A 22,926-nucleotide genomic window follows, 5' to 3' on the forward strand; every position below is an offset into this window, starting at 1 on the left:
TTTGTCCCGTGTCATGTGCAGAGACCAAAGGAGAGCCGTCAGGAACCCACTTGTCAGTGACAAGTGTGGGGGACAAAGACGGGGCCACTTTGTCCTCTGTGATCTCTCAGCATCTCATCTCCTGAGGGCACCGAGCCGCACCGCTTACTCTAGTTACCCGGCACAAATGGCTGAGTTATGTGTCCACTGATCACTGCTCAACTGTTCACCACACTGCGTTTGAAGACGACAGGTCAGCAGAGCTCGAGTTGCACGCTGAGTCTCCGAAATACAATACATTAGATTTTACTGGTCAAGCTGCTGCACGTGTTCCTTCAAAGGCAAGTATTGGAGGAGATAAAATGTCTCCAACTGGATGTTGATGTAATCCAAATACAAACAAAAACTTAACCTCTGCCTCCCCCTGCTGGTTCAAAGGAGTCTTACAACCACACACGACTGACAAATAAGAACCCGTTTTTAAGATTTTAATAAACTTTTCAATTGACAAGTCATATTGCATCTGACATGATTGTTTTTTTTTTTATATTATCAAAATCATTGGAAAATGCAGTGTCATAAATATATGGCAATCTTATATATATAATAATTTTTTTTTCTTTACATATTCATTTTGGAAAAAACAGTCCCTTAGTTGTAAAAGTGTGTATACAACCGACCTAAAACTCACGATGGTAATAATGTAAAAGGGTTTCCGCAAGAGAAAAGATATTAAATACAAACACTTCTTTATTTTAAAAAGAGTTTCCGTGTCTTTAAAGTGAAAGATTGTTTTTTTGATCTGGTTTTGTTGCTGGAGTGACCTCCACTCGTCATCGTCTACCAAGTGCGCTCGACAAAAGTACAACTTGTTTTTTTTGTTTTTTTTGACATATTCCATTAAGTAAATGGATATAAAAAAAGGCAACGTTGGCGAAAAGCAGAAGCATACAGTATAATAAGTGCATTTACAAAAAAATAGACTTTTTCTCTGAATATTTAAAAGATACAAACGTGTAAAGTCGGGACTGTGACTGCCTGGTGTAACGGTGAGTAAAGCTGAGTTCATGGTCAAACCGACAGGTCCAGTCAGTCGACGAGTGAGAAGACTTGTTTCTCTTGTGCTGCTCCCTGTCGCTGAGTACGCTTCATTCCTACCTCTCAGATTCAGTCTCCCCTTGTTTCCTTGCATATTAATCAATCAGTCTCACTGATTTTCATTTGTTTTCCAGGCCTCTCAGTGCCAGTCTTCGTCGCCATCGTCGTCCTCTCCCGCAGATGACTCTTCGTGGCTGCTGACCTCTGCGTGTTCGGTCAATCCATTCCCATTTCCTCCCTGATGACTCGCCGCCGCTTGTGCTGCTGCTGCTGCTGCTGCCGCCGCCGCCACAGCCGCCGCTGCCTTCCTGGCTCGAGCCTGAGCCGCTGCATGCTCCTCTTCCTCCCTCTGGCGCAGCGCTGCGGCCTTCTTCTCCTGCTCGGCGTGACTCTTCATGTGGGCGCTCCGACTCTTCACTTTAGAAAACACCCTGGAGTAGAAGGAACATGCAGCGTTACATATGCAAATTCGACACAACTTTGCTACAAAAAAGGAGTCGTGTAGAGACTTTAGGTGAAACTGGTGAGGTCTATTTGGGGTCATGGGAGGTTAGAGGCTCAGGTTTGGATCAGGTGTCCAACCGTATCAGTAATCAATCACGGAACATGTGAAACCGGTGGATAAAACTTGATACTTTGACTACTAGGTGCGACGTGGCCGTACCTGCCACATTTCTTGCAAGGAAACACCGCGTCTGGATCCTGCGGGGGCTTCGGTGGTGCTCTGCTCTTCTTTGCCGCGGCCTCAGCCCGAGGTCTGTGAGCAACTGAGGGAAGATGAGCCTCCCTGTTCGCCATCTCTGGCTCTTTGATCACCAGCACGGTTCCGGCCTAGACAACCAGAGAAGAATATGTGCAGTTTAAAAAAAATTTCTCTCCTACTGTCATCTCTGTTTCACAAAATGACATATATGGAAGATTTCCAAACCATTAACTGGACCCAACATCCACTTGAATTCATCACAACATTATTTGATATTTAGAAAAGTCCAGAGCATGGTGTATAGGAAGAAACTAAATGTAAATGTGTATAATCACTTTAAAATAAATAAATACAGTTTGGTTTTCATAGCCTTAGAACAAACCTTTTTTAAGTGGAAGCTTACGACACAAACAAACACTTGACTTCCTTTCTGGCGTGCAAAGGCCACTGTAGTTCCCCGACGCACTCGGTGCAAGGACGGTCTGCGGTCTCACCATTAGATATCACTAATTCTTACATATTGGACCTTTAAGATAATCACTAACTGCAGGTAGCAGTGCAATTCAATTAAAAAAACAATAAGCTTCTAGCAATATAGGTTTATGTCAATATGATGTTCATGCATTAAGTAAACACACTTTGAAGGACGTGTGAAATGTTTCTGTTTATCGACAGAAGAGAACAATTAACTGCTTTCTTCATATTCATATTTTCCAAATCAATATTTCATATTTTGAAGTGTATTATTATTAATATTATGACAATTACTGATACTGCCTATCATAAAAACTTCATTATCACCATAATTGAAGTACTTACATAGTCATGTGCCTGTAGTGACTGAGCAACTCTGGCCTTCTGGCTGCTCTCACTGATCTGTTCATAAGAAATGTGCATTTTGTTGTCCGTCTCTCCTACAGTCAGTTTTGACTGCTGGGAACTCTGTAACGAAGAGATTATTTTGTCACTTTTTTTATGGCTTGAAATCCCTCATTCAACAGACGCCGAAACACACAGAATGATTCTACCTTGACGTCCACCACGGCCTCCGTGTGTTTCTCCACTGGTGAATCTGGAGGCCCGAAGGTTAAAATCCCGTTGCGGCCGATCTTCACCTGTTTCTTGTACGTATAGTAGAACTCTACACACTGTGCCACAGTCTTGGTCTGAACCTTCAGAACACACACATGCATTTACTGTCTGTTAGTATTCATTCATACATACGCCGTGGCTCTAAAACAAGGACCACATTTCCCATAAATACAATTACTGATTGTCTCAAAGAGGAAGTGGATTATTTATTCTGATGTTCTTCATGTTTTCTCTTGTGTGTGTGTGTTTGTTTGTTGAAAGACGAGTGGCCTCTTCCTGTTTGTAATCACCAACAGTTTCCAATAAGTCGTCACATTCGATAAAGTGCAGTCAAGGCCCAGCAACGATAGAAAATCTTTGTTTTTAAAAAGGTCACGTTTGTTTAACGCAATTACACTAATCGCTACAAAAGAATGTCACGAGATTTGCCGATACGGATACACAGGGCTCTTTTGATTGAGTTCAAATGTATTTTTAGATTTACTGTACGCAGGACGCTTTGCTTTTGTCACAGGGTAAAACTTTACAAGCATACCAGTTTCTGCACCATAAAGAAGTCCTTCCTGTAGGCAGAGATCCCTTTATTGAAGTAGCGCTTCTCCTCTGCGGTCCATCTGTCGGAGCCTGAGATTTAATTTGTCAGCAGTAACGAGAATGAGGAAACATTGAAAGCTGAAAAGGAAGGAGGTGATTTAAATTGGAATGGATTCCATTTTCCTGGAGTGCAAATACTCGCCTGAGTAGTGATATTCTGCCAGGTGATGGCCTTTGGGGAAGAGCGGGTCCTGAAGCATCAAACGTCCCAAAGTTTCCTGAAACATTGGCAAAGTGGATTCACATAAACATACACATATATACACATACATATACATACATACATACATATACATACATATATACACACATACATATACATACATACATACATACATATACATACATATATACACACATATATATATATATATATATACATTCATACACATATACACATATATATATACACATATATATATATACACATATATATATATATATATATATATATATATATATATATATATATATATATATATATATATAAAAATACGTCTGTACATGAATCTGCCCCCGTCATTCACAGGAATCGAATGATTATACAGCTACAGTACTTACAAGGAAATCACCTCCACATTCATGTAAACAGTGTAAAACCAGCTCCTGGTTGGTTCCTCCCCCTCTGAGCACACTGGAGCACGCCATGTTCATCAAATCGCCCACTGGGGGGGGGGGGGGAGAGAGAGAGAGAGAGAGAAAGTAACGCATAACAGCTGATTGAAAGCTCACTTAAACAGTCAGTGGGGTGGAGCATAACGTGAGATACGCACTGCTTTCTTGGTGACCGTGTTTGAGTTGCGAGTTGTCCACGGGGGTCCAGACCAAGTCGGCCTTGTGCTGGTCCAACTGGGAGGAGAGTTGATCCTGCAAAACTGGGATTTCTGCCTGGTAATGCTGTCCAATGTTGATCCGTCTGAGAGATGCAAAAAAAAAGAGCAGAGAGTAGAGTTATTTCTGGGACAAATATCTAATAGCTCAGAAAACCTGTTGGTGTGCATGTTGGTCGAGTCGGGTGATTACAACATTCCTATACTGAAAACAGTTAGTGCCGTTTTCAATTTAAAATGATGAATTGCTCTGTTTAAATTTGAGCTTCTTCCCAAAGTGAAACAAAACGTTGCATTGTATTAGTCTAAGGGTTAGATATCGATTAGTAGAGGTTGTAGAACTTTTATCAAGCACTTTTCACTTGTTTATTTTACACTTGATGACGTTTGCCTTGTCTTTGTCGTCTGTAAGAGTTCTGTCAAAGGACGCTTCTGTCTCAGAACTGCAAAACAAATCTTGTACTTACGGTTCGAGGCTTACTGGTGTGGCATCACTGATTAATGGCAGGACCGGGGGCGTGATATCTGAACTTGCTGAAAAACAAAACATAAAAAAACCAAAAAAAACATATTTTTGGAGGAATTCCTTTTTGGTAAATAAAATGAATCAGGAGGCCAAAAGCAAGGAGCAGAACTTACTGGAGCGCAACAGGCTGCGTGCTGCTGACTTGGGCGTAGCTGGCGGAGGCAAAATTTGGTTGCCCACAGCCATGTTGGTCATTAAGGTGGAGAAATAGAGTCCTGAGCCCTCACGCACCGGAGAGAGGATGGGCGGAGGAGTGTAGGGGGGCAGCGTGAGGGGGTTGTCCGGCATGCGGACTGGGGAGCGCAGGTTGCTCTGGTAGGAAGTGATGCTGGAGTAGATGGACGGAAGGATGAAGGTAGATGGTTTAGGCGGAGGGATGATGAGAGGCTCAGGGCGGGGGCGGCGCTTTAATTTGGGTTTTCCATCCTCGTCCAGCCCCGGATCGTTCTCTCCATCCTGGATTAAAGAGCATCGCTGTTAATGTTATATTAACGTCATCAAACCCTGTTCTAGCAAGTGCAATTTTTACATTTGGTGTGTAGCTAACATCACAGTAAGGAAAGCAGGTATTTAAAGGTCCATGAATATGTTTGTACAAGTTATATTGCCTTTAAAAATTACAAATTGCCTTTGATATGTACTTGAGGAAAAAAGCTTTTCAGAGGCTGCCATTTTGAGCTGTTATGTAACAGCGGCCCTTCATGAAGTGACTTTCACATTATGAAGCAGGAGCTTACTTTGCAGATGATAACCAATGGCAAGGGGGGGCGTGGAAAGAGATTCGAGAGGTTGTTTACATCCTTTCTGATATGTGAAAGCCACCGTAGTTCTGTGATGCACTTAAGTGGTGAGCAGAGGTGTTTAAGTGTCCTATAATCAAGTGTTGTGTTGTTTTTTTTTTTTAAATAACAAGCCGACAATGCATATCTCTCTCCCACTTAAGAACTAACCTGACAGAAACTCTCAGACAACGAGTTTCGCAGCGATCGGCGGCGAGCCACAATGACAGACAGTTTGTGGTCGGCCTGTCCGGCAGGCCTCTCGGCCGGGCCGGGCCGTCCCGGAGCCCAGCCTCCCTGAGGATTGGTCTGACTTTTGTGCACCGGCACAGAGACGGGGATGACCAGGGGCACCATGGTCTGTCGGCCTGAACTGTCCTCCTGTTAAAAGGAATGAAACGAAAGATGTTACAGGACAACTGGAAGTCAGATATGATAAAAAGAAGAAGATGGGGCGAGTACACATTAGGGCTTCTTACTTAAATCAACTACTACATTACTTTTAGTTTTCAGACTTTTAGACTTTTTCCTAAAGCAATTTTTTTCCACACTAATTCAACTCATAGCCTAAAACTACAGCAAGGATTACACTGTTTTGGGTTTTATTACAGCCACACTTCTGTCCAAAACATTTGTACATCTCTGGTATTTCTGGTCAAGCTGATAATATTTTTAGAGATCCTAAATTCTGCTGGAGTTGTAAAAAAAACAAAAAAAAAAACACTTCAGGCACAGTTACCATACCAGCCGGAGTTAAGGCACGTGAATCTTATGTGCAGAACCAGAGATTTGCTGTTTGCCACCCACAGGATGCCTGTCTCTGGATTGTTAACAGTAATATTAAACCTGTTTGAGGTGTGTTGAGGAGTATAGCTTTGCAGGTTGACAGCTTGGCCCCTCCCTGGTTCTGCTGAGTGACTGGGAAAAAGCCTGAGGAATGTGGAGGTGTGCAGACATGCAGCTCCTCCACTTGTACATCCAGCGTACAAATTCTGAAACTAAAACCTACAACAAGTCTGGTAACCCCCCCGAGGATAGAGTGATAAAAGGTCCCTCTGATGAGTAAACATACACAAAAACACAACTTAAATTAGTTTTTTGTGTTTACCTGAGCTGCCAGAAAGAAAATAGCTGGTTCCTAAGGGTGTGCCACTGAAAACGTAATCGCTATAAACCCTGAATAACAAGGTTAAAGGTGTCGCTTTTCTCACAGCAATAAAACGAGAGCAATCTCTAAAATTCAAAAAGTTCAATAATAGCAGTTTTTCCGGTTGCACCAGTATTTGGTGCATGAAAAATATACAGTAAAAAAATTGGGACTGTGTACAGCCTGCTATGGCCGACGCTGTAGAAATCAAGTAAACAGACAGAATATGAGGATTTTGTAAACCACAGGGAAGTTCTGCATAGAAACAGGGTTTCTTCCTCTTTATGCAGCTGCTTTCCAATCAAACCATTTGCTTTCATGGGCACAGCGACAGCGAGTATTTACGTTGCCGTTTTGCTGTCAAATGCCTGCAAATACAAAAGGGAATAAAAGGGCAGTGTAAACAAAATGAGTGACTTGTTCACCTTGATGATTTTTTGCCTTTCGGATGCTGTCTGTGCAAGAGTCTCCAAGTTGATCTCCTTAGACGCCCTCCTCCTCCGACGGCTGATTTGGATGACCCCTCCTGTTGTCACTTGACTTTCCTCTGCCCTCTGTGAGGCCGCTACGCCATTCTGGGACAGCAAAGGCTCTTTGGGGCCTTGAGACCAGATGTTTGTTGTAGGAGGACCCAACGGGGACTGTCCTTCTCTAGAGAGGCGACGTGAGCGTCGAGGGGCGGCTGCCTGTGAACCTGAGGTCTCAGCAGGATCTGTGGCGACCTTTTCAGGACACGGTTCATGTGCAGCAGACGTGTCACAAGTTTGTGACTGCAGCTCCACTGACATGACATTTTCCTTTTTCAGATCAGGTGGACAAGAATCAGGAGACTGATAAGCTGCAAGGTTCTGGGTCTGCTGCTGTTTCGGCTGCACCTGTAGTTGCGTTGCGTCTTGCTGTGGCACGTTTTGTTGTTGCATTTGTTGCTGTTGCATTTGCTGCATTTGTTGCTGCCGCCCCTGCAGCTGCTGCTGTTGCTGGTGATACTGCTGCATGTGCTGCAGCTGCTGCTGTTGCATTTGATGCTGTTGGATCTGTTGCTGCTGCAAATGCTGCTGCTGCTGCTGCAGCTGAATGTGATGCTGTTGCTGCAGTTGCTGCTGCTGCTGTTGTTGCTGTTGCTGGTGGTGATGATGCATTTTTTGTTGTTGCTGCTGCTGCTGCTGTTGTTGTTGCTGCAGCAGCAGTTGCTGAGTTTTAGGTTGCTCACTGTAGGCCAGACTTGGCATTGCCTTGTTTCCTGGAAACACAGAGTAATACCCAGATGAGAACTGCTGCTTATTGGGTCTATACGTTGTCTGGAAGGGCTGCAGCATTGGCCCCTGCATAGCGTGGGGCTGCACATGGGCCTGGCCCTGGAGCTCCACACTTTTATGCCCATGCTGATATGCTTGCAGCTGAGCTTGGTGCATTGCAGCCACGGTGTGCTGCTCCCACTCAAGCCCTCTTCCCTGACCTTGAGCCTGGTTGGTCTCTCTGTAGACTTCAACAGACCCCGGTAGTGGATTTTCTCCCCCCATTGGCAGAGCTACACCTTCATGGACTCCTTTATGGAATGCCATGTGGCCCCTGACGTTTACTCCACCCATGTAGGGACCAAAGTTTTGCCCCCAGGCTGGCACAGGGCCTTCCTGAGACCAGCTGGAGTCCTGGGGCATCCACTTTACTGGAGCACCCTGTTGGTAGTGTGGTAAACTTTGGGGCCCTTTCTCTGGGTTGTAAACTCCAGAGCTGCTCGCAGAGTCACTGTGGCTTGACTCTAAAGTAGGAGGCGCCATACCATAATAAACCTCCCCTGAATGCTGCACGGTCTCCTTCATGGCTGCAGCCCGGTGCTTGCCGCTCTTGTCAGCATTAACTTGAGGGAGACTCATAATAATATTATAAGATGTGGGAAAAACTCCAGAGCTGACAAAGATGATTATTGTGTTGAGGAAAACTGGGCTTCAGCAGTCGAAGTCTGATCGCTGCCGTCTGTGGTTGAGAAATTCTTTGTTTAACGTTTGTTTGTATACAGAGGTATTTGGAAGGAAATATAAATCCCAAAGGAAAGTGCAGGGTGGGGAATATGCAATCCTCCTTTCACAAGTCAAATCTGAGGTGTGTTGTCCATTCTTCACATCCTCTTCTGGCTGCCAGACCTTGTGAGAGAAAGGAGGTGTTAGACACTCTTTTTTTCTTTGTGGACAAGCATGCAAACTTTCCACTAAGCGGAAACTAAGGCCTAAGCAAGCAAATGGCCAAGAAATAATAAAGATACTTGTGCACAAGCAGAGGAGAGTTACGTGTTTGTTTACATGTACGGGCTGAAGTTTTGAAACAGCCAGCAGCAATGAGGAGGCGCTTTACAGTTCAGCTGCCATTTGGCATAACAAGAAATACAGGAAACGAAGGGGCTCGTGCAATCACCCGAGCGATAGCCAGTGATGTTATGTTCAAAAAAAGAAAAAAACAAGGAAGAGCAGGCTACTGTTAGGCAACACAGCAGATTAGAGAGCGAAGTTACCTTATCACTAGTGCGCAGGACTTTCCATGGTCTGCTCCATGGAGTCACTTTGATCAAAGTCGACTGCATGCAGCCCCGTGAAGGGATAGTGCGCAGCAAATGTCATAACTCTTGACAACTTTCCCTCGAGTTCCACAGCGCACAATATGGCGAACAGGCGGCTTTACAATCAACACAGGAAAACAAAATGACACTCCAAAGTCCGCGCAGACTGTAGACGCGCTTTAACACCGCGGTTTCGGTGCTGCACGGTGTGTCCGTGAAGCTATGCACTTCCAGGAAAACATGTCCATAACTTTCTTTGCCCCGCACCGACGGGTAAACCGCACATGAGTCGGTGTAGAGCGTGACAACTGTGCGGCGTGTCGGGCCCGCACGGGTGTTTCCGCTGATCTCCAAACTTCGCCGCGGCTCCACGTCCGTCGACTCGAGTCACTTCGCAGCGTAAAAACGCAGGAAAACTGCGCAAACACGGAGAAAGTTGTGCACCCCTAAACGTACCGCCTCACCCCAAAACAGCTCAACTCACATCCTGTTATCCAATCCGATTGTCTGACCACTCCCATCACTGTATCCGTGTACGTTTGTTTTCGCTGTCATGGCTGCCCCGGAAAGCGGAGCCTCAGCTCGTCTCACGGAAACAGTCGTTTGTGGTGGACTGAAGCAGCAGGGCCGTAGACACGACTTTGGAGGCCCTAAGCAACGGTAGCTCCTGAAATGAGACCAACATTTTATTTTTAAAAGTCCTGTACTTAATATTATTAATATCTGGCAAAATTGGAAGCTACAATAAGTATAAAAAAAATTCTATTTACATCATTAGCAGCCCTGTTGGGTCACCATGTATTTACAGTAGCTCACAATGAAGAAACTAACCAAACGTTAAGTTGTAACGTAACATGCGTACATGGTAAACAGGCATAATATTATATTGAAATTGCATTTATTTTTCTTAAGATATTTCAGGTTGTTCATAATGTTTTGTAAAATGATACTAAATGTAAAACAATGGGGGAAATTTGGAGTTCTTGTTTGTAGGTTATGATGCTGTTAGTCTGCTGTTTCTGATCTGGCCCACTTGAGATCAGATTGCACTGTATGTGGCCTCTGAACTAAAATGAGTTTAACACCCCGGCTCTATAGTGTAAACATAAGGAAGTGTCCTACTGGCTGCTGTTCCTTTGTGGCCTCTAAAGCAAAATAAAAATTGATGGTTTCTAAAGGAGTGCCTTTCTGGTGGAGAAAATTGACACAGTGCCCTTAAAGATGCCCTTGAAACTTTGTTTCCTATGGGTGCCCTTCCAATCAAAAAAGCTCCCATCAGAACTTCCCTACTGTCTCTACATGACAGTGTTCCAAAGGGTGTCCTAAGAGGAAATTATATTCAGTGCTGCAAATAAAATGTCCATCTCCGTGATAGAAAGTGATGATGTGCTGTAAAGGATGTCTCTGTAGACCTGTGATTATTATAATTTCACTCTGAATCATCAGCTGTAATCTTAATCAATGATGAAGACTATTTTATTATACACATGTACATATTTTGTATTCAAATTTAAATGCACCAAAACACAAAGTCAAATTCCTTATATGTGTAAATGTACTTGCTTCTTGCACCAGGTCAAATAAATAAAACCTACAGTGGGTTCCCTTTTAATTTCCACCCCGGCCCTTCCAAATGTCTGTGCACGCCATGGGTTCTTGGTTCTATAGGTCCTGGAACTATGCAGTGGAAATGTGCCTTTATTGTCTTTCATTCATCACTCTGCTTGTTCTGCAGTGATGCCAGCAATGCAACATTTTGGTGACAGAAGTAGCACACTGGAGCTTTAATCATTGTGTGGACTCCAGGAGAGTTAAGGTGATATTTAGTGAAACAAGCAACTCGGCCCCTGATTGATCATTTTGTGCAATGACTGAAGGTATTGGTGATAATACAGTGCTATTAACACTGTGCCCTGTCACGCCGCGTGTCATGCAGAGAGTTTTTTAGTGCAGTGATGCTGCTCCTCATGACGGAGGTTGGACTTTGCTGGTCTTTCCCTGTCGTGACGTCACCACCGCTGCTGTTGTGAACCAGCGCACGGGGCATCTTCTAGTCTCCGCATCCATTAACAAGCTAGCTGCCTTACACCAGCCATGGTCCGTTACCTTCGCAGTAGCCGCCACCGCCTCGAATGAGCTGTCAGACGGGGAGCATGGAGACACACTGTGAGCGCTAACTGCGACCACTCTGGCGCAACGAAGCGACGTAAGAGCGAACGAGAGAGGGTGGATATACAACGGTCAACGTTAGCAAACATGCTAGTTAGCATGTTTACAGGACCACCGGAGCCGCCGTTGCCACTGCTGCTGCGGTCACTTTACGAGTTTAGCTTCTTAACAACTAATCCTCTCAAACGAGCGGTCATTCTCCATTTATTACCATATGGGTCTTTATTATGACACACACTCAAACACACAAGAAATAACCAAAGAGTAGCTGCTGTTATTGACCATTAGGTAGCATAGGATAGCGTCATCCGTGACACTTGAAGACGCGAGGTGTGGCTAACCTTTCAGTTATTCTTCACACGTTTCTTTACAGTCAATTGGAATGTTTTTAATCACGGGGAGGCCCAGTCGTATGGTATGACTGTGTGAATCAAAAAATAAATCAATAGTGTTTTTAAATCAGTTCTCTGGTGTTTCAGTGAGGGTCTTGCGCCGCTGATGCCAGGTGCAGGCTGCGGCTGAGAGCACTCAGGATGAGTGGGGCTGCAGAGCACACAGACATCCTGTCAGTGGCAGACGTGGTCAGGGACAGATGGAAAGTGGTGAGTGGTCATTTCACCAAATCACAGAGAGTCAAAAATCGGGATCGCACGTTCTTCTTGACAACGAGTCATCTTCTTCACACCAGGCGAGGAAGATCGGTGGAGGCGGGTTTGGGGAGATCTACGAGGTCCTGGATCAGCTGAGCCAGGCCACTGTTGCCTTGAAGGTGGAGTCAGCGCAGCAACCCAAGCAGGTGCTGAAGATGGAGGTAGCTGTGCTGAAGAAGCTGCAGGGTGAGTGATGCTGTCATCCTGCCAGTGAAAAATCACAGAAACTCCTGCAATGTGTTTTGCTGAGTTGGCACAGATATGGACACAGTTCATCAGTGTTAGTAAATGATACCAAGGCTATTCAGCACGATATCAGTAGATACAACTCTTTATCAACATGGTCTTGATAGTTTTGCTGATAATTGGACTGATGTTTGCTATTTTACTAAATCATTTGTTTTGGCATTTGCTGATTGCCTTGACTTTAGTCAATTTTGATCTTAGTAACCTGACAAATGCTGCATTTCATCTAAAAGTTCATGTGACAATGTAACTGCACTGCAGTGTAGATACAAAATGCAGATTTGCGACACAGACCATGAAGTGTTGTTCAATAATATCTGGGTATTTATGTCTGTAATTTTTCTGCCCCGTATGTTTTTTCAAACAAGGCTGCTGTGCTGCAAGACAAATTTCACTTATGTTCTGACAATAAAGTATTATCATATAGTAAATGTTTACGTTAAACACATTTGTGTATTGTTTGTAGTTTTTCAGCACTGATATTTAATCAGGTTAATTGGCATATATCAACCATGAGCTGCCCTGATTCCTAGAGTTTTATGTCAGATTCTGCTTTAGAAGGACCCATATTGGTTGACTCCTAGTCTGAAACGGGGTCAGTTTGGAATTCCCCTCTAAAAATTAATATTAAAAACTTTTGATTATTTGCTAAAAGTAATAAGAAATGTAATGTGTTTTTTTTTTCTATTTAAGTACTGCAGAAACCCTGCATTAAACACCTGCATGATCTGCTCTGCAGTAGCTTCCATGTTGTTTGTCCTTATGGGTTATTTATGTAATTTCAGAGCTTATGTTTATGGAGCAAATTAGAGATCTTATCAACACTGAAATTTATACCAGGAGTGAATTTATATTTAACATCAATTACAACTGAGCTATGACATTTGCACACAGATATTTTATCTTTAATGCACAGAAATTTACAAACTGTGTATTGTGGCTTTATTTCCTGTGTGATCCATAAACCTTATTTCCTGGACAGGCAAAGACCACGTTTGTCGCTTCGTGGGCTGTGGCAGGAACGATCGCTTCAACTATGTGGTGATGGAACTCCAGGTAGGAAATCTTTTATAAACCAGAGAATGCTGGTTAAGTATTTGATTCGTTTCTGACACCACAGCATTCTGTGTCGTGGATATGACATGTTACAATGGTTTCCTGTCTTAAGGGGAGGAATCTGGCAGATCTGCGCAGAACCATGACCCGTGGCACCTTCACTGTCTCTACAACTCTGAGACTTGGCAAGCAGATATTAGAAGCAATTGAGAGCATCCATTCTGTTGGCTTCCTGCACCGTGACATTAAACCAGTAAGTTGACCTCAATCCCTTTTATGGTTGATACGTTTTCTGTTGTTGCGATTTTTCCAACATAACTATAACTTTCTTATATAGCACGGTTCATCATGTGACTGTCAGTTAACTGTTTAATCTTAACATGTTTCTGTTTATATCTGTGCAGTCTAATTTTGCAATGGGAAGACTAGCCAGTACCTGCAGATGCTGTTATATGCTTGATTTTGGTTTGGCCCGTCAATTTACCAACTCTAACCAGGAAGTCCGTCCAGTAAGTACTCTGTGCCAGCATCTTGAAAGCATTGCTAAGTTAATTATAACCTGTGTAAATTTGTTAATTATAACCTGTGTAAATTACTTCATGTCTGAAAAAGCAGTTTAAAAATGTGTCCACTGTGGAGGGCAGTGTCTTTGTATAACTCCAAAGTGTAAAAAACTACTTTACATCCTGTTTCCTTTGATGCAGTGTGTATAGATACAGTACATTGCAGTGCTGTTACTTGATGGTCTCTACAAACCTTTTGTAAAGTACACACAGTGTATTATTGTGTATTTTACTCACTCTCTTTCTTTCTTTCAGCCTCGTCCTGTGGCAGGATTCAGGGGAACTGTGCGATATGCTTCAATCAATGCTCATAAGAATAAGGTGACCAGAGACACATAATTACAGCAGTCTAGTTTGTTCAAGTCACTTATAATTTACTTGCTTCCTCACCTTTCTGTGTCTGACTCTGCAGGAAATGGGTCGTCACGATGACCTCTGGTCCCTCTTCTACATGCTGGTTGAGTTTACGGTCGGGCAACTTCCCTGGAGGAAAATTAAAGACAAAGTGTGTGTCTTTATGATTACTTGTAGTTTTTGTTAGTTCTGTGTGTGTGTGTTGACTGAAAGTCTTACTATTCCACTTCTCCCCAGGAACAAGTTGGAAATCTTAAAGACACATATGACCATCGGCTCATGCTGAAGCATCTTCCTTCTGAGTTCAGTGGTTTCCTGGATCATATCTTGACCTTGGACTACTTCACTAAACCTGATTATCAGGTTGGTAATCTTTTGTTTATTATGTTGTTATCTCCGCCTTTATTGATTTTTTTTCCTCCCCTGCTGTCAAACGCTGATATCCGTGTGTTCTTTTTGTCTGTGACAGTTCTTGATGTCAGTGTTTGAGAATGCTATGAAGAGCCACAGCGTGCTGGAGAATGACCCTTATGACTGGGAGAAATGTGATTCAGAAGATGTGCTGACAATCACTGCCACAGCCACCACTGCTCAGCAGCTCACACGCCTCACACCAGCGTACTTGGGGTGCTTACATTTATCCATTTAGATTTTAAAATGCTTTAGGCTTGTTGTTGCTATTTAACTTGTGCTATGTAAACTATCATGGCATGCTTTTAGACATGTGTTCAGACAAATACTGTATCTGCAGCTTTTTTTTTCATTTTTAAGATTCAAAGTACTGCTCTAAATTGTGATCTGGAAGTGGCATCACAACCTTCTTTCTCCTCCACAGCATGGCCAATGCTTCAGTGCTGCCGGGCGAGCTGCAGCGGGAGAACACTGAGGATGTCCTGCAAGGGGAGCGCCTCAGTGATGCTGACAACTGCCCCCCCATCCCCACGCCGACCACCCCAGGTGGAGATGTATGGGAAGAGATGGACCGCAACCGCAACCATAAACAAGCTCAGCAGATAACCAGGAAGGTCAGGGCAACTGTAAATGTTCCTAACTACTGCCGTGGTATTTTTTTTTATAAATGTGTGCACATAAATGACACCCCATGCTATAGGTAAATTAATACATAAATCGAAATTCTAGTCTACATTTTTCTTCTGCTGGAAAAGACATCATAACTTTTTGACCTTGAATAGAATCTTACAAGGTGCTCAACTATTCTCACCCACAGTCTTCCTGAAACCTTAGCACATTTAAAGGAATGAATGTATGGGGATACCAGTTACAATATATAGCCATTTTCTGTGCATTTTCTTCAGGTGGTGAGTGAGGATGAACACAGTCAGAACCAGGGGAACCAGAGTCCCAACACAGGCTCTATGCAGAGTTCTCCTAGACGGGTCAGATCGGAAACCATGTTCTTGGATCGGGCGGCACCGCTGCTCCGGAGGATAAGACACAGTCAGAGCTTAGCGTTTGAAAAGAGGCTCGCACCCGAACCCAAGCCCACCATTGAACGCTTCCTTGAGGCTTAGTTAGTACAACAAATTACGAGAAATAAAATTGAATTTAAAAACGAGAAAAGTAGGTAGAACTGTTTGGTAACGTTTTAATGATTTCTTGTTTCAGTCTGGGCAAACAGCGTCCAGTCCTTTCGCAAGTCGGAGAGAAATCCATCACTGAGAGGTTAAAGGGACAGCCGTCGCCATCTTGTAATGAGGACCAATCTGGCACAGCAACCCCTGATCCTGAAGAGGGTGCAGTGAACAGTGGCTATGTGGCTGTAAACCTCAGTCCTGTGCCCCAAGAGGGAGACTCGCAGGAGTGGGTGATGCTGGAGCTGGAGCAAGGGAGCGGTTCTGGAGGAAGCAAACCTACAGCAGAAGCCGTGCAGGAGGGCAAGCTGGCCATCCACATACCTGCAGAAATTGATAACCACTCCTCTCAGCCACACGAGGGCCATTCCTCTGCGGTACCAAGCAGCCCTGTGCTGTCTCAGATGGCTATGCCTGGCACATGGTTACTGGGCCATAGGAGGCTACCAGGCATGCTGGGACAAATGCCCTCTGTCATCATGGGGAGACCCCAGATAGACCAGGTAGGAGTGACCAAGTGTTTTGTTGTAACTAAGTGAAAGTACATATTTAGTTGCATACTATTTCAATGATAAATCTGAAGGTGAAAATGTTTATAATTAATAATAATAATAATAATAATAATAATAATTAATATTAAGAAGCACTAACAAATAAACCTTGAAAACATCACTTGTGGAATGACTTTAAGAAAAAAAAAAAAAAAAAAAAAATGTTATAGACATTATTCATGCAATACTTGAGTTTCACTAGTTGTCGCAGTTGACCAGACCAAAACAAACGCCATCATGGCGGCCAACGTCATTAAACTAATGCACCATGATTCAAAAGCGTGCTTAGATAGACCCGTTACTATCTGTGTTTTGTTCAAGCAGAGCTCCTGAAATCTCATGGACTCTTGGAGTTAAAAAGACATGAATGTGAGGGAGAATAGTCTTTATGTGTATTTAATAGTGTATTCGGAGTGGTCTTCTGCTGCTGTGTTGTGTATTCAGAGATGGTTTTCTACGTACCTTGGTTGTCACCAGTAGTTATTTGAGTTACTGTTGCCTTTCTGTGTCCTCCAAGGCATGTCTTTGTCCAGAAAACAGCCTTCTCAGTGGATATCTCTTCATTGTAAACCCTAGAGATAGTGATGTGTGAAAATTACAGTGCCATGTGCAAAGTCACTTCAATCACCTTTCTTTGCCACTTTGATTCTTGGTTTGAACTCCAGCAGGTGTTAAAGAAGTAGTTGAACAGGTTTACCTGAAGAATTGGCAGATGAGTGTGTTTTCATAGGTAATATTTGTTTTCTGTCATCTTGTGAGGAACAATGTCGCATGTTGGACCTTAAGGTCACATGTGTTGGTTATATTTTTATCTCTTCGCTCTTTAATGAGTTTTAAAAAGTAAAGGAAATCATTATCATTCACTTGTTATCTCTTCTATATTGTTTCAAAAACATCTTTCAAGCTCGCAATTTCCTCGCCAGTGTTAACATCATGTTTTATATACGATTCTCAGACGTCCAGCTGTGGACCACAGTCGCCTGTACAAGAGCGGAGTGATGCGATTCCAATGGAGGCTCCATGTAGTAAATCTGACAGACTCTCGGAAGAAATCATAAAGGACAGAGGGAGGTTGGAGTTAGCTTCGGTGCCATGTCCAGCCAAAGGCCCCACAGCTTACCTGACCAATGACAGAGACCCAGAGAGTGACTCTGGTCTGCCTGATCGCTCCTCAGAGCCTAATCAGCAACCCCAAGCTGACACTGTGGGAGGCGCTGTGGAGAGCACTGTCACGGTTTCCTCCTCTCCACCCCCAGCTGTGCTGAGGAGGAGAGACTCTTCCTCATCTCCAAAACTGAGCCGAATCCCGGTACGAGACGCCACTGCTCCCCCGGACCTCAACATGGAGAGGCGTCACCGCTGGAGCAGTCCGGTCCCCGGCTCCCCCACCCACTCGCCTTCTCCATCTCTGTCCTGCGACAACTTGCCCTGCACTCTGCCTAGAGACAAACTGTCCTCCGAGCGAGGCTCCAGGACTGACTGTGTAGGAGAAGACCCCCTCTCTTTGTCCTCCTCATCAGGTAGCAAAAGTAAGATTCCACGTCCTGTGAGTGCCACGTTTATACCCGAGCAACTCACCAGCAGGTTTCTGCCTCGGCCGCCCCCTGGAAAACCGCCCATCCGCCCATGTGTGGACAGTAGGTATGAGCTTTGCACAGTCATGGTGTTTTTTGAACGGGACTTAGTGAAAGAAATGTTTGTCAGTTTCTGTTAGTTGATGAATGATCAATGTATTAATTCTTCAGACTTCAAGTGAGACTTAAATGGTTGTCAGCTGTAGTTTGTGGTGGCAACGTCGAGTGCTGTTTAATTCCACAGGCAGTGTCACTAACATGACGGTCACTGTGATTCTAGTTGTTTAATTTCATTTTGTGTGACTTTAACAGTAGTGGACAGCAGAATGAATTGTATTTGAAGCAGGAGGATTTTAGATTAGCAGTCATTTAATGAAGCTCTGACAGAAGCTCAGAAGCTGAACACTTACCACGGAGGCTGATAAATGCAGGAATGAAATTACAATCCCTAATACTTGCAGCATACAATTTGCAGATTGTAAAAGTACAGAAAAGCAATCAAATAAATAATAAAGATTACAGATTTAGAACTCTATTAATGTTTTGAATTCTTTTTCAAGATTTAAGATTTGTAGAACTAGGAGGGTGAGACATTTGACTGCCTTGTAATCACAATGTCTCTGTGTCCTCTCTCCTCCAGGCGGCGGCGGTTACGAGTGCGTGCCAGCAGCACCAGTGACGCAGACTTCCTGGCCAGTCTGACCCAGCTGATGCAAGACCGCAGTGGGATGCTTTTCAGCCCCCCTCCCCGCCCCCGCAGCTCCTCCTCCTCCCTGCAGCGCTCACTAAGCTCCTCCCCCTCCCGCCAGGAACTGCGTGAAGGCGGCACACTACCAGGGCGCTGCCGCTCTCCCTCTAGCTTGTCCGGGTCCCCTCCTCCTCGGCACACTCACCCACAAGACGGGTCAGGTCCGGGTCCGGGTCAGTGGATCCACAGCTCCAGAGGAAAACACCTGATCCATGAAGGTAAAGGTTCTGGTACTCGATGACTGCGTTTGACTCAGAAAAAGACTGACGCGAGAGGCTGCCTCACATCCAGCCGCTGATAGCATGTGTAAATACAGTATTTACTTGAGGGAATGTACTTGTACTGTATGTAATGTAAAATGTATGATAAATTGTATTTATTTATTTATTCATCTATTGGACATGGCTCTCACAATATTTGACGACGTCGCTTGATGAACTGCAGTTGAAACAAAAAAAGGTGAAGAAAACCTGCGGGGGGGAAAACAGAAGATTGCCAACTCTTACCTCTCATCTCATTCTTTCCTCAAAGACTCTACGTACTGTATATGAGACCAAAAACATGACGAATACTTGAGGGATGTAAAAAAAAAAAAAAAAAATGTTGCTAATTGTAGATAATGTACTATTAGGATTATGAAGTACACTAACAGAAATCATGCGCTCACTGTAAGAACACTAATAGTAAATAAGACCACAAACAAAATACCAAGATAAGGGCACTTCACTCCTTTAAAACCGCTCATGTCTACTATATAACCAACAAATTCATAATTTTGGCAAATCACAGTGTTGTAGTGCGCGTCAACTTTGCTAGACTATATTTGCCACGCGAACGACATCAGCATATTAGAATGTAAATGTACAGTAAGTGCACTCATACTTCAGTATTGTATTGTAAGTGCATGAGTATCATTGCAAATGTTTATTTTTCTGTTTGTTTGTTTTTTTACAATCGGTTAAAGCATCTGCGTTTTTATTCAACTGCTTCTGATCAAAATACACCACATTATATGCTGTAGACACAACAAAGTGCATTTTTATTTCCCAGGAAAAGGACGAGAGACAAAAGCAGATTAAAGAGGGAACCTTTTCATCATGACTTATTGTTGTTGCATTTTATTTAAAAGAAATGGTACATTTGAATAAATGCTAGATCACAATGTAAGGGTTAGTTCACCTGAAACTGCTATTACCTCACTTTCTCACAGGTTGTTTTTTTTTTTTTTTACCATGTCTGAGATTTCTGCCACAACCCAAACACAACAGAGTGGAATTTGGTTTGTGGCATTCACGGCAACAGAAAGTGACATTAGCAGTTTCCTTGTTACCCTGGATAGACAGCCCACATGCATCTCTGTGTTCCCTCTAGTTAAAATGAACTCTCAACAGAAAATAGCGCCATGTGTGGCTGCACTGTCGGATCAGATAAATCATAAAAGATGGTCCACAACAAAAAACACTGACAAAGCAGCTACAGGTAGACTAGGAGAGTGATTCTGTTGTCTTAGACTTGTGAATTAATTTAGTGAATCCAAACTGGTATAAGCCCCAAAAAACTAAAAATGAAATTAAGAATTAACAGTGTTTATTAAAATGGCACCTAGATGTATTACTTATGAGTAATCTAGTATGGAAAGATACAGGTAGGTTGTTTTTCCTGATCACTTTAAAGACTTATCATTTACGATTATTCAGATTCACAGAGAAGTCAAAATCAGAGGGTCCAAGAGGCAAGATAACATTTTTATTTACAATTCAGTCAGTAACATACAGAGTACAAGTAATTTGAGCCATATTTTCTGCCCAACTGCTATACCAGTAATGCAGGATATGTGCTTAAATTGTGAATGGACCATACAAATGGTTGGGACCTGAGGTGAGGAGCCAACAGCACGTCACCGTTGGTGTTAGTTGAAGTAAAATGCGAGCGATGACCTGCAGGTTTGGTGTCATTCAAGGCTTAAAAAAGAGCAGACTGTCTGGGGTCATCCGGTAACACACTGATGGAATCCTCTGCCTTTCCACACAGCATACAGAGCATCGTGTACTCCTGTACAATACAATGCAGACTTATTAAAAGATTGACTATCCCTGAATAATGTTAGATTAAGTTCTGTTACAGGTTTTTGTGTTCCTCACATTAGAATCTGCTTAATTACAGCATTACTCACCTGATATTCATCGACAACAGAGAATGTATATTCATGTCTGGCGATGACGTGGTCACAGTTTTTACAAACATCTGGAAGGAAAAATTACAATTATTATCATTATCTTTACTTCTGATCTTGTTTTATAATTTCTTTCCCAGGTGGAACATGCCGTGTCTCCCCCTGTTGGAAAATGGGGTTACTGACAATGACCACTCCTGTGGAAACGTATTGTGCTATTGCCAGAACACACATTAAAGAAGGGCACATTGCCATAGAAACACTTCAAAATCAAGAAATGCGGATGCTGTTATAGCTGCAGAAGGGGAACCAACTCTAATTTGAATACGTCATTACAGTCCTTATTGGTGTATTGGTCAGGCGTCCAAATACTTTTGATTGTTTGGGTTAAAACTTAATCAATTGGGGAGACTTTTAGTTGACTTCAAATGTTTAGAAAGCTGTGATGTGTAACTCCCTCGCTGGGGCCAAAAAGAAGAGAGACTCACGGTCGTATGTGATGATCTCCTCTCCGTCCTCGTCCGCTGTGGCTTTGTTACTGATCAGTACAAAGTCCCTCTGATGGCAGCTGGCACAGCACAGGTAGTTCATCAGGTAGGAACCATTCTCCAGACAGGTGTTCCCCTGTGCAAGGAATCAATCTCATTTTTAGTTTGAAGCAAAATTAACACAAATTCAGTTTAAAACATTGAATGAAAATAAATACAGTGAAAAAAGCTATAATTTCCAGAAAGCAGGACAATTAACAAGCAGGTAATAAACCACAAATCAAATCAGATTTCAGTCATTATGAGGACATAATCAAATTATAGTGTGTTATTGTGGACCTATGATGGCCTTTAATATTATCTTTAAAGGCCACTGTTGACCTTTGTACCTTTGATGATTATCATAGCATGATAGGTCTATATGTTAGGTATAACGTAAGACAGAATTTTGCTAGTGTAACTTTCTTGAATAAACAGTGCTAGATACTGGAGTGTGTCAGGCTGATTATTTATTTGTATTTAAAATCACATAAGACAGACTGAAAGAGGCATTACATAAGTGCTCCTGTTTAATGTTTAATCCAAGCACATTTTCTGAATCGTTTAATATTATTACATTTATATTTTATCAGAACCCTAACCCCTGGCCATCTGCCAAAGAAAACCCTGTATTGTTAATCCTCTAATTATTGTGTCATAATCAGACGATGCTCTGTTACATGAAAATAAGATCAATAAACTCATGAACAACTTATGAACATCATAACTCTCACAATCATTTATTTTGATTGGTGGCTATGAATAGTCATTGCCTTTTTTCTCTCCTCACCACACCCTTCCTGCTACTACAGTAATGAGAATAAGACAGTGCTTTATCTTCTTTAAGGCAAAGATGCATGCAATATATGAACAACTCTGACAGGAAACCATGCACACTTGCAGAGCTATCATATTAACATTTTAAAGATATTTAAAATTTAGAGAAGGGGGGAAGGAGAGTAGCCATACACCAAAATACACTACAAGTCACTATAAACTTCACACCAGATGTAACTCGCTTTTAAAAAAAAAAAAAATCTAAAATGATGACATTCTAAAAGTTTTTATTCTAAGCATTAGAGGTAGTTAAATAACTAGCATCACGAAAAATGAACGTTAGTAGCTCCAGATTTTTACGAGTAAGATTATCGTTCATGACATAACAGTATGTTCCTCAGTGAACAGAACTCACCCGGTCCGGATACTCTTTATGTACACAGCCATTACACATTTTTAACTTTAAACCTTTTATCTAAATCAGTTAACGATTAAAAAAACGAGCTAACAACGAGCAACGCGCTATGTTTTTTAAGCTTAAAAACTCCACTTCCGCATTTTCAGACGGCCCCTGCAGCGTATTAGATCGGCAAAACATAGTCACGGAAACAGAGCGGCGTTGCCCGCGGTTGTGCTATGACTTACAG

At 42.8% G+C, this 22,926-nt stretch overlaps 3 protein-coding genes across 3 annotated transcripts; 1 reads left to right on the forward strand and 2 right to left on the reverse strand.

Moving 5' to 3' along the window:
• Positions 1-459: 459 nt before the first annotated feature.
• On the reverse strand, positions 460-9,833 carry mideasa (mitotic deacetylase associated SANT domain protein a). Its single transcript, XM_058613880.1, has 13 exons — positions 9,255-9,833; positions 7,174-8,889; positions 5,773-5,982; positions 4,936-5,278; positions 4,764-4,830; positions 4,240-4,382; positions 4,028-4,131; positions 3,609-3,684; positions 3,408-3,496; positions 2,809-2,952; positions 2,600-2,722; positions 1,742-1,908; positions 460-1,508 (listed from the first exon to the last, which is right to left on the reverse strand). The coding sequence occupies exons 2-13, from the start codon at positions 8,620-8,622 to the stop codon at positions 1,217-1,219; spliced, it is 3,207 nt and encodes a 1,068-aa protein (XP_058469863.1). The 5' UTR covers positions 8,623-8,889; positions 9,255-9,833; the 3' UTR covers positions 460-1,216.
• Positions 9,834-11,100: 1,267 nt separating this feature from the next.
• On the forward strand, positions 11,101-19,903 carry ttbk2b (tau tubulin kinase 2b). Its single transcript, XM_058614189.1, has 15 exons — positions 11,101-11,505; positions 11,948-12,070; positions 12,157-12,304; positions 13,347-13,420; positions 13,533-13,673; positions 13,825-13,929; positions 14,239-14,304; positions 14,396-14,488; positions 14,575-14,700; positions 14,807-14,964; positions 15,173-15,362; positions 15,654-15,868; positions 15,964-16,432; positions 17,436-18,121; positions 18,695-19,903. The coding sequence occupies exons 2-15, from the start codon at positions 12,002-12,004 to the stop codon at positions 19,041-19,043; spliced, it is 2,889 nt and encodes a 962-aa protein (XP_058470172.1). The 5' UTR covers positions 11,101-11,505; positions 11,948-12,001; the 3' UTR covers positions 19,044-19,903.
• A 623-nt stretch (positions 19,904-20,526) lies between these two features.
• On the reverse strand, positions 20,527-22,863 carry churc1 (churchill domain containing 1). Its single transcript, XM_058614192.1, has 4 exons — positions 22,695-22,863; positions 21,464-21,599; positions 20,976-21,046; positions 20,527-20,854 (listed from the first exon to the last, which is right to left on the reverse strand). Exons 1-4 carry the CDS (start codon positions 22,731-22,733, stop codon positions 20,765-20,767), a joined length of 336 nt encoding a protein of 111 aa, XP_058470175.1. The 5' UTR covers positions 22,734-22,863; the 3' UTR covers positions 20,527-20,764.
• Positions 22,864-22,926: the final 63 nt, after the last annotated feature.

This window comes from Solea solea, chromosome 17 (assembly GCF_958295425.1).
Source record: "Solea solea chromosome 17, fSolSol10.1, whole genome shotgun sequence".
Taxonomy (NCBI): domain Eukaryota; kingdom Metazoa; phylum Chordata; class Actinopteri; order Pleuronectiformes; family Soleidae; genus Solea; species Solea solea.